At 31.2% G+C, this 16,312-nt stretch overlaps 1 protein-coding gene across 3 annotated transcripts in view; it reads left to right on the top strand.

The window, feature by feature from the left end:
• Positions 1-2,506: 2,506 nt before the first annotated feature.
• The window catches only part of LOC129907265 (polycomb protein Sfmbt-like), a 215,374-nt gene continuing 201,568 nt past the window's right edge, over positions 2,507-16,312 (top strand). Inside the window, exon 1 of one of the 3 annotated variants that reach the window (XM_055983384.1) lies at positions 2,507-2,719. In XM_055983384.1, coding sequence (XP_055839359.1) covers positions 2,655-2,719 — 65 coding nt within the window. In that variant the 5' untranslated portion in view covers positions 2,507-2,654. Of the gene's footprint in view, positions 2,796-3,379; positions 3,489-16,312 lie in introns of those variants that run through there. The other 2 variants (XM_055983385.1, XM_055983386.1) reach the window with 2 other exon arrangements.

The raw sequence follows: 16,312 nt of genomic DNA, 5'->3' as shown, positions 1-16,312 counted from the left end.
TTGGTCCGTTGTGATACCATGATTTTGTGAGGAAATTCCTCACTAATTAAACCAGTTGGAGCTTTTAATAAAGCGGTGAAGGTTGAAGATGTCAGTATTGATTAGTTCACTGGTATCTTCTAAGAAATATTTTTCCAGGTATTTTTTACGTCTACTGGAAAGGGCAGGACATGAGCAGAGAAGATGTTGGATTGTTTCTTCTTCTTCCTCATCCAGGCAACTTCTACGGAAGTCGTTAGAGATTACGCCAAGTCTTATGGCGTGTCTACCTATGAGACAGTGTCCTGTTAAGACACCTATTACAGAGCTGATATGCAATCTGCTTAGAGACAACAAATTTTTTGAACGTTTAGGATCTAGCCTAGGCCAGATCTGCTTGGTCGTTTCGCAAGTTATAATGTTTGACCATCGTATGTTTGTTGCCTCTATGGCTTCTTGCTTCAGCATGAGTTTGCACGTTGCGATTGGTATACCAATATTTGCCTTATTGGGTAAAATTGGTATTAGAGTTCCATTTCTGGCGAGTTCGTCTGCTTAACAGTTTCCCAGAATCATTAGAGATTACATCTACAACACAAGCAGAAACACATCACTTTAATCCAAACACTTTGAGCGATATATACAACATACCTCTTTTTGTTTCCATATTGTTTATAATTTGATATAATTGTTTATAATTATAATAATATTATACTAACAACGACACGAGACACGACGCGACTATACACTTCAACAAAACTTAACAAAATGACGCTTTTGCTCTTATTGGCTATGTCTGTCTTTACTTTTTTTTCCATTTCTCACTTTTCACCACGATTCTCGTTCGCCTTTGTGTTCAGACACAAAAAGTTGCAAGTGTGTGAGTGCAACCCCGATTTTCGCGTTCTGAGGTTGGAGTGTCTTTGTTGAACTCAGTTTTCTTGCTTTAAGGGGAGTTTTTTCTAATGATCATACCTTCCATAAACAAAAAATACCAAGACTGGAAACTCGGCGGTCAACTGACGTTTGCCTACAAGCTGCGAGGTATGGTGAATGTCGTGAACCTATCGTTGTGTTCGTGTCCGATGTGTGGTGAATGTCGTGAATCTATAATTGTGTGCGTGTTAACGTCATTTACCAACGTGGTGGCTTTCACATATATTCACAGACAACACTGTACACAAAAGGGTTTTGGGGGGAAAGACGTACGAAAGTTTCCAGTCTTGGTATTTTTTGTTTATGATACCTTCTCTTTTTATACCATGTTCACAGACAACACTGATCACAAAAGGCTTTTGGGGAGGAAGACGTAGGAAATTTTCCAGTCTTCCCTTCAAGCAAACAGGTCCGACCTCGGTCCGAATCCGCTCCGCCTGAGGCGGAGCTGAGTCCGACTTCGGATCAGAAACTGGTCCGAAGGCGGCTCAAATTAGTATGGAAATTATAATCACCGCGAAGTCGATTGCATATGTATTGGTGTGGTGAAAATCTCCATTCCGAGAAAACGGAGGCGAAGGCGGACCTGAGTCGGAGCAGCGAAAACCTACCAAAAGAGGAATACAAAATTGATGACGTTTCGCATTTGCGACCAAAAAAAGAGCAAGATTTATTTTTTTTTCACTGAAACTGATTTATTTTTTAATTTTATTTTGGCAAACGAAATTTTCACAATAAATACAATATAAAATACAATAAATTTTTTTCATTTTATTTCATTTGATGCTGCTGCTGTTGTTGGTGTTTTTTTTTAGATACCCAATCGCATGTTTCACCTTCTGGATTTTTCTTCATCATTAGAGATTACATCTACAACACAAGCAGAAACAACACTTTAATCCAAACACTTTGAGCGATATATACAACATACCTTTTTTGTTTTCCATATTGTTTATAAATTTTATATAATTGTTTATAGTTAATAATCTAACATTATACAAACAACGACACGAGACACGACGCGACCAAACACTTCAACAAAAAATAACAAAATGACGCTTTGGCTCTTGTTGGCCTTGTCTTTCTTTTCCTTTTGTCATTTTTCACCACGATTCTCGTTCGACTTTTGTGTTCATACACAAAATGTTGCAAGTGTGTGAGTGCAACCCCGATTTTCGCGGTCTGAGGTCGGAGTTTCTTTGTTGAACTCAGTTTTCTTGCTTGAAGGGTTGGTATTTTTTGTTTATGGTAGTCCTGTGGAAAGCAGCCAGTTTTTGTGTGGAAAGAAGAAACTTACAAAGTTAATAACTAAATATGGTTTTATAACTATTTTCACACTTTAAAATATTTAAAAATATTGCTAAAAAGTTATAGCATACCGAATAAAACGAAAGCGCGTGTGATAGTTGAGACTTTTAAGATTTACATATATCGGGAAGTTTGTGTCAACGAATCTAAAAAGGGGCTAGTTTGCTAAGTTTTTGTTTATTTTCAAAGTGATGGAAAGTAATATAGAGAAAAAATCATTGAAGGAAACGCCAAGAAGCTTTTCTGAAAATTGGTTAGTACAATTTTTTTACAATTTAACAAAAAAATATCACTGAAAACAAAACAAATGCTCATGTATTGATGAATTGTGTGCCTAAATTACTGGTGGAACAGAATGCAAATTCGCTTGTAGCAAAGAAAATCGCCGTGGTACGAGATGTCGCTCAAAATGTAGAAAAGATGAACAGAATATGTGGCGCACTGAAATTTCAAGCGCGTTGAAAAAAAAGACTTGTCGCACTCGGGGATTGCCGCGGTAAAGCTATTGCATTGCATTTTTTATCAACGTATGAAATTTCAATTTGTTTACTAACATTACATAAAACCATTAGGTAATTATGTTATGTATCTATCTATCAATAAGGAATATAAAAAAAACATCAACATAGAAACTTTATGAACGAAGGGAATTTCATCATCAAATTTAAAATCATACACAAGTCTTTTACTGGTAGACCAGAATGATGTAGCTGTGGCTTGTGTCTTGTGTCGCTGTCAAAGTTAAAAGTATGAAATTAGTATATTGGTGCCAGAATACGTAGCTGTGGCTGTGGCAAGGAAATTCGCTGTGGTACAAGTCGAGTCGACTTTTACTTCAAGCTACAAGTGGAATGACTTTTGACGTTTCTAATGTGGTTACTCAGTTAAAATTATTTTTTTCAAGGCAATTGACATTTTTGTTCTGTTCTGTTCATCTTTTCTACATTTTGAGCGAATTTATTTGACATCTTGTACCACGACGTTTTTCTTTGCTACAAGCGAATTTTCATTCTGTTCAACCAGTTAAGCAACAAGGTCACATATGCATACACACAATCTCATGTCATAAACTTCTCCAGACCAAAAAATAAGAAAACACAAGAATACTTTTTCTATACAATCGCAACGCAACGCAACGCTTTAACTCGTTCACAAATCACAACAAGTTGAACAAGCCGCGCATTGAACAGTAGCTTTATTTTGGTTTGAAAATTCGAATTATTTTGTGATTTGGTTACTAAAATTTGTTGAATTTTAGATGTTACGTAGGTTGAATTTTAATTAATTTTTCTGTTACGCAGATCGAGCTAAATTTTAGCCGAGCTAAAACTCCTATACAAATTATTATCAATAATTCGTAAAGAATAAATTTTAGCGCGAAATTTGTTTCGATAATTTGTATGTGAGCTAAAATTAAGGGGTTGTGTTCGATATCCCGCTTTTTATATTCCCGTTTTTAAAATCCCGTTTGTCATAATTCCGCTTTTTAAAATCCCACTTTTTTATAATCCCGTTTCTTATAATTCCGATTTTTGTAATACGGTTTTTTTATTATCCCGATTTTGCTATTAAAACTAGTTGTTTTATTATAAAAAATCGCGCGATTTTTTTAAACTAAACAACTAGTTTTGATTGCAAAATCGGGATAGTAAAAAATTAAAACAAATTAAAAAATGAGAGATTTTTCTAAACGCATAAAAGAAAAAAATATGAAAAAGTAAAGAATGTTATATTAAAAAGAAATCAATTAACAATATGGGACTACAAGCATTGAATAATTATATATAGAAGTGACACCGATAGTTTCTAGCGCCACAGAATTTTATTTTTTTTCGGCAATCAGATGTACTAAAAAATCCCCAGAGAGAATGGAGCTTGTCCTAGAAAATTATGTTTTCAAAAATTTGTTTTTAAAAAAGGAAATTTCTCTAATACAAACATAAGGAAACAAATATCAAATAAAAATAAATCGTATCGACACGTCGACTTCCTATATTAGAAAAAAAAAAATAAGGACATTTTACTCACACATAAAACATAAAACAAATATCAAACAAAAATAAATCGTATCGACACATCGACATCCTATAAATGAAAAAAGAAAATAAGGAAATTTTACTCATACATACAAAATTACACAAATATCAAACAAAAATATAGAAAAGTTAGTTGACATTATAAATGTATCCATAGTAACTCGAAATTAAAAACAAGAAATTTTTTATTAACGACGAGAATTTGAACAAAATTAAATATTATTGTTGTATATCCTAGGCACGTAATAGCTTATAGGGCATGAAAGTTACCCTTATTTCAATAATCCTATTAGCGTAGGTGACAAGGTGATTGCTCTTTAATTTTGCTTTCTGAGTTCGTATCCCCACAGAGATTGCTATTTTTTATATTATATTTTGTTTTGCAATATTATGAAATGCGTAACAATTAGAACCTACTTTTGCTGAATCGAAACTTAAGCATTTAATTACAACATAAATCCTTATGTGTCAGTTTACGCCGAAGTAAAAGTAGAGCCTAAACGTTTATGTTCAACATAAATTATTTAATGGCCATTAAAGAAAAAAAGAAAAGCGTTAAGAAAAACTCAACGTAATATTGTAAATCAGGTAAGAGCTCAAACCAATAAGTCGATTTAGCTCAAACTTTTTGTTTATTTTTGATTCAAAGGAGGGGAAATTGAAATTTTTTAACGGTAGGTACCAACCAAAAAACAATTTAAACAATTTAATTTTAGTCAGGTTCAAGGCTAACGCTCGGTTAAAATTTATAGTTGGGAAACTCAATGTAGAATTCCGGTAAATATTAAAGTCAGCTTTAAATTTGATTTTTGGTAGGGCCCGCTGCGAATAATGATACGGTCGAATACCGAACATTCGACCACGCTTATACATTCACTTACTATTAGGCTATTATTACTATTATTCACCAAAACTTATCATTAGTAAATTTTATTTTCTACGAGTCTTACCAATAATCAAATTAAAGGCTCACTTAAATATTTAACTGTATTATACATATTTCACTCAAGCAATAAACAATTTAATACTCAGGTTAAAGGCTAACGCTCGGCTAAATTTAATAGTTGAGTTTCATAACCATAAAATTTAACCGAGGTATGCAATTTCGTAGAAATTACTAATCAACATTCAAAACTAAAATGTCAATAAAATTTAATGTCCCGTTTTGGATAATTCGAAATAAGTGTTCAATTTTGTTTTAATCCAAATTTTCTTTCTGTGTTACCTATATTTAAACTATATAAATGCTTTTGTATAAAAAATTCGTTGAAATTGAATTGGTAGTTTGGCACGGTTCTACGGTAGGTTACTAATAATTTTAAAAAATTTCCATGATTGCCCAAAAACTATTATATATAATTTTTTTAAACAAAATCACTGGTACCGTTTTCGAGAAAATTAAACATTTCCGAAATTGGTTTATGACAGGTATCGTTATTTTTGGTAACAAAAATTAGTTCCAAAAACCCCTCTGGAAATTCTCCAAAAAATGCTTCATACCAAGTTTGATGTTAATCGGTATATCCGTTTAGCTGTAGACAGACAGACAAACGGAAATTCCGTGACCCACTTTTTTACATACTCTATTATAAGCCCTGATCCTTTGGGAGGTTACAAAGTACTTATAGTAGTTAACTAGCGATTTTCAATGGAACGCACTTTCAACGAATTCAATACAAATCGTATCCACTCGGGAAGAAGAGCATGATTAGGTAGATGATAGAACTAGATTAAACAAAAAATCTACTATTAGCAGACTACCACCTCCAGTGGAACAGGGCTATTATAGTAAACCCATGTCTGATTGTTATTTCAACTTTTTTTTTTGTATGAATGCATAGCTTGACAATATAGTATCATGACAAAATAAAAAGCATGTAAAAACTACATTCTTCTAGTTTTAGGATCTTAGACCCAAATATTTTATTTCAAATGGTGAAATAGAAAAATCATTGGAACTTTCCAAAATCCACATTTTCTTTCAATTGCGATCAAAATGGGCCTTTTTACCTTTTGAGTTTATTTGAACATTTTATTACGTTTAAATTTTAGATAAAAAAAATATTTTAATTAAAAATAAAGAAAAGTATTGGTACGGAAAGACTTTTTTTTCTTTCAAAATTTAACATTAAACTTTAAATTTTCATTTAAAGTTGCAAATTTGAACAAAGCCGTATATCCAAAGTTCTTGTTCGCAAACATAAATCAGTTTAAGCAAATAAACGAGGTTGTTTCGTATTGGATTAAAATACTTTGAAATATGTATTAAAATACTTTAAAATAATGTGAAATATGGCCATATTGTATGAACTTGATCCTAACCTACTCCTGCATTATGCGGTTCAAGAAAATAGTAAATATATGCCACAGTGCATGTGGAAAACATTCAAATAATGTGAACTACAACTTTGGCCTAGATGTTATTACAAAAAGCACCCTAATAAAATTAAATAAACACTTCTATAACTGAAGAAAATCTTCTTGTCGTTAATAAAAACAAAAAATAAAATCCTTTCAAATATACATAAGAATCAAACATTCAAAAATAAATATTCAATTCAAAATATTAAAAAAATTTAAAATAAATTCAATTTCAATATTTCAGAAACAAAAATAAACAAACACACTACTAGCACAAAACAAAACTAATACAAATACACCAAATATAAAAAATATTGTACATGTGGTTACTTAGTAACCAAAAGTCCTTTTCAGGGATTTTTCGGCCATCGAATACACAATCCTAAAACGATTGTGGCGCTACTCCTCAAACGATTGTGGCTCCACCCCTCAAACAAAGCGGATGTTTTTTCCGGTGTCACTTCTATATATAATTATTCAATGCTACAAGCTTATAATAATCTTCCACTGAATATAAGAAGTATAAACAATTTAGATCAATTTAAAAATCAATTAATTATTTTAGTAGAGTAACTAAAGCAAATTATTAGGGAACCCGGCCGAACAGCTCTGATTTTGACGATTTTTTTTTTTCAAACGTAGGTATTTAAAAATACTTTAAAGTCTATAGATTAAAAATTGACGATGTTGCCGTATTGTTTTTTAATATTAACATTAAAATTTTTTTGAACAAAACCATTTTTTTTGCTTAAATTTCAAAAAACAAATGATAGCAAAAGATTCTCTAGGTAATTTAAGGAAAAAAAATATAAGGGAGTAGAGAACAATCTTCCATCGTTTAAGCGATAAATTCAATTTTCTCACAATCTGACTCCAAACACAAAAACAATATTTTGAAAACAAAGGCAACACCTACAATATTTTAAAATACATTTTTAAAAAGCCAGAAGCTCATACTTATCTCTTAAATTTAAATCCACTAAATTTAATTAAGAGTTTTTGAAAAAATGGTCCTCAAACTCAGAATTAAAAAAAAAGTGTTATTACAAAAATTTAAAAGTGACTTCTTTCCAAACTTTTTCTAATAAAATATGAATTTATTTTACAAAAATTTTTGGCCATAAATATTATCAGTTGAATTCCGAAGCAGAAAAGGTAATATACATATATCACACTTTTGAAAAAAAAAAAATTAAAAATTACTTCAATTTCAATGGGTTTTTTTGATAAAAACTGAATTTTTGCATCGAAATAATTAATTGTCTCAAAGACTTTGGAAAAAAAGAACTTTAAATTTTTGCTATTTAACTTTCAACAGTTAGGGTTACTAAATGAATAAAAAATAATTTTATGTGTAGATGTTTAACTTTGAAAAAAAAATAAGGTACATTTTTTTTCATAACGTTTATTAAAAAAAGTTCTTCGAAAATGAAATACTTTTTAATTTTTTTCATAAACCGTAATACATATTGACATTTCATTTTATAATTTCAAATCATAATAAATGCGGTCAAAAAAATTTGAAAATAAATGCATTTTATATTACGAAAAAGTTTAAAAAACGACATCTTAAAATTTTTTCAATAATTTTTTTTTTCAAAAATCTGAGTTCAGATACCATTCTTTCAAAAGCCCTTAATTCAATTAACTTAATTTTAATTTAACAAATATTACTAGGCTTCTAGCTTTTTAAAAATGTAAATTTAAATATTGAAGGTGTTGCCGTTGTGTTCAAATATTTTTTTTTGTGTTTGAAGTCAATTAATAAGAAAATTGCATCTATCGCTTGAACGACGGAAGATTGTCCTCACTCACTTCACTTCGTTAACGAAAGTTAACGAAGCGCGCATATGCGCCTTATGGCTATCCCATAAGAATTGTGTATGTTCCACAACTCACTCATGCCATTTTGACATAACCCTTCAAGCAAACGATTCCCACGTCCCACCTCGCACAGTGTGTCGAGCCCATACAAAAGTTTATCATAAATACTTGCAGCTAAGAGTTTTAATATTTTTTTTTTGTGTGTTTGTGGCAGGAATAGAAAAAAAAGTTACATATTAACAAATTGATCAACCTATAACTTTTTTTTTAGCATAATTTATGAAATTAACATTTATTGAAGAAGACACTGGTGTGTGGTGAGCAAAATTAAATTTGTTTTTGTTATATAAACCAAAATATACTTTTCGTAAGGTTTTTGGTGTGCTGAACTCGAATCCGAAGTCAGAAAAATTCTATCATATCACGTTTTTGAAATATTCCCGTTAGAAAATTTGAAATGTCGTTTTTTTAACAGTTTTTGAGGTTATGTTCTTGAACGTGGTGATTTATTTTAAATAAATTTGTGACAGTTTCTAAAAAAACTAAATATTTTCTTTTAAGACCGTTTAAATCTTTTCAATATCTTTTTTCTACTTTGAGAAATCTTAAGTTAAAGTCAACTTGTTTTGTTTATCTTCTCTATACAAAAAAATCGTGTGTTTATTTGCATTTCATAGCAAATCGCAAAAAGTTTTTTGTCATTCGCCTTCAAATTTAAAAATTAAGTTTTATTTGCATTTTCGTATATTCTTATCTCTGTGAGGTTGGTGAATACGCTATAATACAAGTAATTATATTAAATTTTAGTATGCAGACAAAATATAATTTTTTTCTTGTTCAAAACAATATGTAAAATATGTTTAATTACATAAACAGCTTTTTGTTACTTGTATATGGTAAAAAATTAATAAAATCATCTATGTTTATACTTTTGTGATCCCCTTGAAGCTATTTCTCAAAAAATGAATTATTTTGAGTACTTGACTCGTAGCACATAACTGTGAATATCTCTGCTAATAGCAAACAGAAGCAGACCAAACTTTGCTAATATTAAGTATAGACCTAAGGCAAAATAATATAAAAAAATTATCGATATGATTTTCAATGTTTTTTTTTTTAATTAAGTTTAAAATTTAATTTTTTTTTTGGCAATTTATAAAAGTAATTTTAATAACTCATATATAATTTTATAAATTTAATTTTTTTTTGTTATACTTTTGACAACAACACTCAAATAAACAAAATAACAGCAACAAAATTTTTCAAACATTCACCAAACGTGAAATATACACACTCAAAGCTTCGCATAAATTCCTCAAGATATCCTCGATTTCCGAGGTACTTATGTTTCGGAGTTTATTTTGAATACATAACCTGATTTATTTTCTTGGATAAATATGTTTTCATATGAGTTGACACTTCTTAATTATATTTAAATAGCAAAAATATTAATTTCTAACAAAAAAAAAAAGATTTATCATAAGGGGACGACACACTGTTCCTCGGTCCGAACCGGCTCCGAAGTGAGTCCGACCTCGACTGCGAAACGGGTCCCACGGCGGCTCAAATTAGTATGGAAATTATAATCACCGCATAGCCGATTGCATATGGGTAATTCCATGAAAAAGTGGACACGAATTTTGAACAAATTATTATTATTATTTTTTTTTTTTTTATTATGCAGTCTTTTTTACTTTTTTTTATTAGAAAATTACTATTTACAAACGGCAACTCTTTATGCAAGTTGCAAGGAAAGATTCTTTGTTGTATTCCCTTATGGATACACATAAAATTCAGGGAGTTTAATAATCTAAAAGCATTTTTATAGCATAAGCTTGCCAACAACAGAAGAATTTCACATGAAAATGACGGAAAAACCAGCAAACTGAAAATATGATGAGTCTAATAGTGACGATGACAATATCCCCTCGTGAGTGCTAAAATAAGTTAACATTTAAGCAAGCTTCGTTACACACTATTCGGTTAAAAAAAAACTTGAGTGAAAATGCATCTTTTCTTTACTTTTGGAACCACAAATCGCAGGTAACATGAGTTACCAAAATAATGTAACGTGAGTTACCTAAATATTTTAAAAAATTTCCTCGAAATATTGAAAAAATGTTTGGTTTTGTCACTCATATTAAAAGCTTGGAATTTTGTATGTATGGAATCTTCATTGAAAACAAATTTAGATCCTTAATTTCACACAAAAACTTCATACCGTCGGACTCTTAAAATTCGCGTCCGATTTTTGTAACGTGAGTTACCATCAAATTTTTATTTTCCCAAGCAAATGTTAAAAATAAAGACAATTTTTTTAGTTAATTATGAAAGTAATAGGTATGCTCCATTCATGGATAGTAATTTCGTATCAATTTACATTAAAATTGAAAAAAAAAATTATTTATGTGTTGGAAATTTTTGTGAATGTAACGTGAGTTACCATGGAATTGCCCATATGTATTGTTGTGGTGAAATTCTCCATTCCGAGAAAACGGACCCGAAGTCGTACCCGAGTCGGAGCAGCGAAAACCTACCAGAAAAAGTAACAAAAAATGACGTTTCGCATATGCGACCAAAAAAGAACAAGATTTATTTTTTTTTCACTGAAATTATTTTATTTTTTAACAAACAAAATTTTTGTTATTATTTTCTGGCAAGCGGTAGGAGTAACTTATGTAATCCCACAAATTTTCTCTGTTGATGTTGTTCGTGGGTGGTGGTGGTGTCAGGCTGCAGGAGAAGATGATTTCCTACGAAAACACACAAAATTTTTAATTAATAAAATTACTGCGGAAGCACATTAACCAACCTTTCAGCGATGCATACCTTTTTTGGGTTAAATTATCATTTATAATAATTAAATAAAATAGAGAGACACGACACACGACATGACAGACTTTTCAAAAAAAAAAATGACGCTTTGGTTATTCTGTTGCCTTTGTCAATTTTTTTTTTCACTTCAGATTCTTTGATGTAGTAAGTTTAGAACAAGCTATTATCTACGATCAGAGGCTCATCATAAGTGCATGTTAGTGGTTAGTAAACAAAAAATACAACCTCCCTCATGCACAATATATACCAATACAAGCTAATAGATAAGGAGCGTCAATTTGTGAATTAATAAGCTGATGAAGAAAGATTAAATCATTATTTACACGTCTCTGTGCTAAAGTTTGCATCTGAAGAAGTTGAATGCGTTGTTCATATGGTGGCAAGTTGAAAGGATCGGTCCAAGGAAGACCTTTTAGAGCGAAGCGTACAAAATTGTGTTGAATAGATTCGATTCGGTTTTTATGAACTTCATAAAAAGGACTCCATACTTGAGAAGCGTACTCAAGATGGGGTCGAACGTAGAAGTTGTACAAAGATAGAGTAACAAATCGATCATCAAATTCCTTTGCCCAACGTTTAATAAAACCATGCATTGAGCTCGCTTTATTTACTATATAAAATTGATGTGTTCAGTAAATCCTAAATTTGAACTAAATTGGACACCCAAGTCTTCGAAGCTAACTACTCGACATAGCTTATGTTGCAAGATGTAGTAATCAAAAATATTAATGACTCGTTTTCTCGAGAATGTTATTGTTTGGCATTTATGTAGCTAGGTTAAGTGAAAGCCTATTTTTACCACACCAAACATTAAAACTGTTAATATCGCTTTGTAAAAGGATACGGTTATGGTCACACTTAATTTCTTTGAAAATCTTCATTTCATCAGCAAATACGAGAATATCACTTGAAGTTAAGCACGAGATTACGTCGTTTATAGCTAAAATGAATAAAAATGGGCTTAGGTGACTTCCCTGAGGGACTCCAGAGTTGGCTATGAAAAGATCTGAAAGTCAATTTCATTACCCTTCTCTAATGCATTTGAACATTTATTTAAGAAGCAAAGAAGATTAGTTGTAGTAGATCTTTTTCTTACAAAGCCATGCTGCTTTTCACTTATCAGATTTTTTACTATAAAATGCTAAACTATCACAAACAACTTGCTCAAATACCTTTGGAATGCAGGATAGTTTCGAAATAGGCCTATAATTCTTTATATCTGTCTTATCACCCTTCTTGAAAACAGGAGTGAGGAATGACTTTTTTCAGATGGAGGGAAATTTTCCTGACTTGATGGAAAGCTTGAATAAAAATGTCAGAGGCTGAACTAGGGAGTTTCTACAGTTTTTTAATACTATTGATGGCACACCATCTGGGCCAGCCGAACAATCATCATTTAAGGATGAAAGTAGGTCTAACACAGTACTATGCAGTACATAGATGTTCGTACATCTCATTTCGGAAAATGAATGTAAATTTTTGAAATAGACTTCGTCAACATCAACAGTTGCATTAACAAATGAATTACGAAAGTTATTCGCGAAAGCATTGCAAATGTCAAGTGTTTGATATAATGTAACTGTTAGAATATTCATTTGCGTACAAAATTCACTCAGCTCAAATTACTTGTTGTTTATTTGTTTTGTGAAAATTTCTTAAATGTTTTTATTCCTCACAAAAATTTGTTATCAAGTACACACGTAATTATTGTTATTAAAGGGACTATTAGTCAAATTTGATAAGAAGCTATGCACAATCAAGATTCCGGAAGGGGAAATAGTTGCGATAGCTGATTTAGTTGGTAATCTCTACAGACTAAGAGAAAGTACAAAAAAACAACAAGCAATGATAACTTCAAACAGATTGTACTGCATTAGAGTGACCGCAAGTAATCGATTTTCGAAATTTGGTCGGGGGAACCCCATAAAATGTTCCGCCTTTGCAGATTTTTTAGATAGCCAAAATTTCAGCTCGATTGGATAAGTCTAAATGGTGCCGACACTCGCTCAAAGTATCAAAAATCTCTGTTTTTTTCACTGTTTTTCGCAGAAAATTAGCTCTAGTTTCCAAACAGAGGGGGTTATTTTTACTTTCTATATATTAAATTAAAGGTAGTGTTGTTACACATAACTCAGATGCAAAATTTGTTTAGTTTTACTAAAAAAACAAAATATTGTCATCAATTTAAATATTCAGTACTCACCTCAAAAAGAGCTGAAGTGCAAACTCGATTTAAAATGAAACTTTTTTTTAAACTGTTTTAACAAAAAAACGAAACATTTAACAGATTTCTAAAAAAAAAACAAAATACTTAATATCGTCTAATGCCTACTTTTCACGAGTCGATTTTAGTCGCACGATATGTCGTTCGACTAGGATTTTTCTATAGGGATTGTCACTTTAGTCGCCTGCGAATTACGTTCACACGAGTCGAAAAGCTTCGCCGAACGGCAAAAATCGACTCGTGAAAAGTCCCCATTACATTTCTAATACATAACTAATGAAGTAATAACTAAAAAAAAAAATGCGTCAAGAGATTTACTTAAAGTAGTTTTGGAAGCATCAGGATACAATTTTCCGCACTCACTGACTACTTGAAGTACATATTGTTTTTGTTCCTCATCTGTAGTTAAAAGGTTATTAAAATTGGTTATTAATTTGACTCCTTTTTCTGCCATGTCATTTACGACTTTAAGTGATTGCACTTTTTTAAAGCCTTCTTTAAAATGCGGGTTTCCGGGCAAAAGATTTGGAGGTGCTTTGAGAAAACTTGTGTCTATTTTCAATCTGAAAACACTTAAAATTGTTAAAACTTCTTTTAATATTAAAACAAAAACGCAACAGAATTAATACTCACATTTTATTTTAATTTAATTTATTTTATATACAAAGTAAAATTAGCAAAAAGCGCGAGTTTATTTTAATAAAATTATTGAACTACCAACGAATCGACTCGTGAAGCTTAAACTTCATAAAAAAAAACAACAAATATGTATTTTACAACTGCATTTTATTTTTTTTTTTCTATAAAAAAAAAAACATAGCAGGTTCAACCCCCAATGGGTGCCCTTTTTGTTTTTTTTTTCAGTCAATTTTATTCTGTGCCTCTATTGTTGATAAAATTATTATATATTATTATATAATATTATTGTTGATAAAATTATTATGTATTATTATATATTATACGAGAAGCATTTCGATTAGATACCTTTCTATAAACATATAAAGTTTCATTTTAAATCGAGTTTGCACTTCAGCTCTTTTTGAGGTGAGTACTGAAAATTTAAATTGATGACAATATTTTTTTTTATTAGTAAAACTAAACAAATTTAGCATCTGAGTTATGTGTAACAACACTACCTTTAATTTAATATATAAAAAGTGAAAATAACCCCCTCTGTTTGGAAGCTAGAGCTAATTTTCTGCGAAAAACAGTGAAAAAACAGAGATTTTTGATACTTTGAGCGAGTGTCGGCACCATTTAGACTTATCCAATCGAGCTGAAATTTTGGCTATCTAAAAATCTGCAAAGGCGGAACATTTTATGGGGTTCCCCCGAAAAAAATTCGACAAAAAAATTTTTCTATGGGAGTTGCGGTCACTCTAGTACTGCATACATTCCTGTCAAAAAATTGGTGAGTCAATCCAAATTTCCTATAAGTAGTTGTTGTTGTTCTGATGTCTGCGAAATTTGCATGAAAGACAAAATGACTCGCTTGCCTTTTAAATCTCATTCAAAAAGCAAAAGTACTGCAGTTTTGGATTTGGTACACAGTGATTTATGTGTGGGCCAATGCAGTATACAACACTGGAGGCAAAAGATATTTTATGACTTTTATCGATGATTTTAGAAAATTTACTACAGTTTTTCTCCTAAAAAAAAAGTCAGGTGTTTTTCAATGTCTCCAGGAATATGTTGAAATGGTCAAAACTCGTTTTTCCAAAAAGCCTAAAGTTATCAGATCGGATAACGGAGGAGAGTATAAAAATAGACGAGTCATGCAGTATTTGAAGAACGAAGGAATAGCTTATCAGTATACTGCCCCTTATTGCCCACAGAAAAACGGCACGGCCGAAAGAAAAAATCGGTCTTTATTTGAAATGACGAGATGCATGCTCTTGGATGCTGAACTAGGTCGAGAGTATTGGGGCGAGGCGGTAATGACTGCTAATTACCTTCAAAATATTTTGCCTAATAGTGTTTTACCTACTTCTTCTTTTGAAATTTGGCATAAGTGTAAGCCTAGGTTTGAGCATCTTCAGATTTTTGGATCAGGGGCATTCGTTCACATCCCAAAAGAAAAACGTAAAAAGTGGGAAGACAAAGCTTTTTAATTAACATTTGTCGGATATGATGAGAACTCGATGGGATTTTGTCTACTCGACAAGACATCAAAAAAGAATTGTCATTAGCCGTGATGTCAAGTTTGTTAATATAAAGCCTACCATTGCATTTAAAGCAGTTACCTAGAACAACTGAGATCAATGAACCTACAACAACTGAGATTAATGAACCTACAACAACTGAGATCAATGAACCTACAACAGTTGAGATCAATGTTGATGAAATTGAAACAAATTCTGAAGAACGCCAATCAAATTTCGAAGGATTTCCCGATGAAGAGGTTACGAAAGAAATAAGGTCATCATCACGATCAAATAAAGGGCAACCACCGGAAAGATTCATTAGTTGTATAAACAATGTTTCACAAGTTTGTTTTATTAAAGAGCCAAATAGTTACAAAGAAGCCATTAATTGTGAACAAAATACTAGGTGGAAAATTGCAATGGAAGAAGAGATGGAATCACTAAATAAAAATAAGACATGGACTCTAGTCCGACCTCCAGAAAATGCGAATATCGTTGGTTGCAAGTGGATATATAAGATTAAACGTGATGTTGAAGGGAAAGTTGAACGATTTAAGGCAAGATTTAAATTAATTTTTTATTTAAAAATTATTTTTTTTTTAATTCACTCACTTTGTTTATTTTTACTTGCGATATAGGTACTATAGGGCAAGTTTAGGATTCGT

This window comes from Episyrphus balteatus, chromosome 1 (genome assembly GCF_945859705.1).
Source record: "Episyrphus balteatus chromosome 1, idEpiBalt1.1, whole genome shotgun sequence".
NCBI lineage: Eukaryota > Metazoa > Arthropoda > Insecta > Diptera > Syrphidae > Episyrphus > Episyrphus balteatus.
This window is presented reverse-complemented; position numbering and strand designations above follow the sequence as displayed.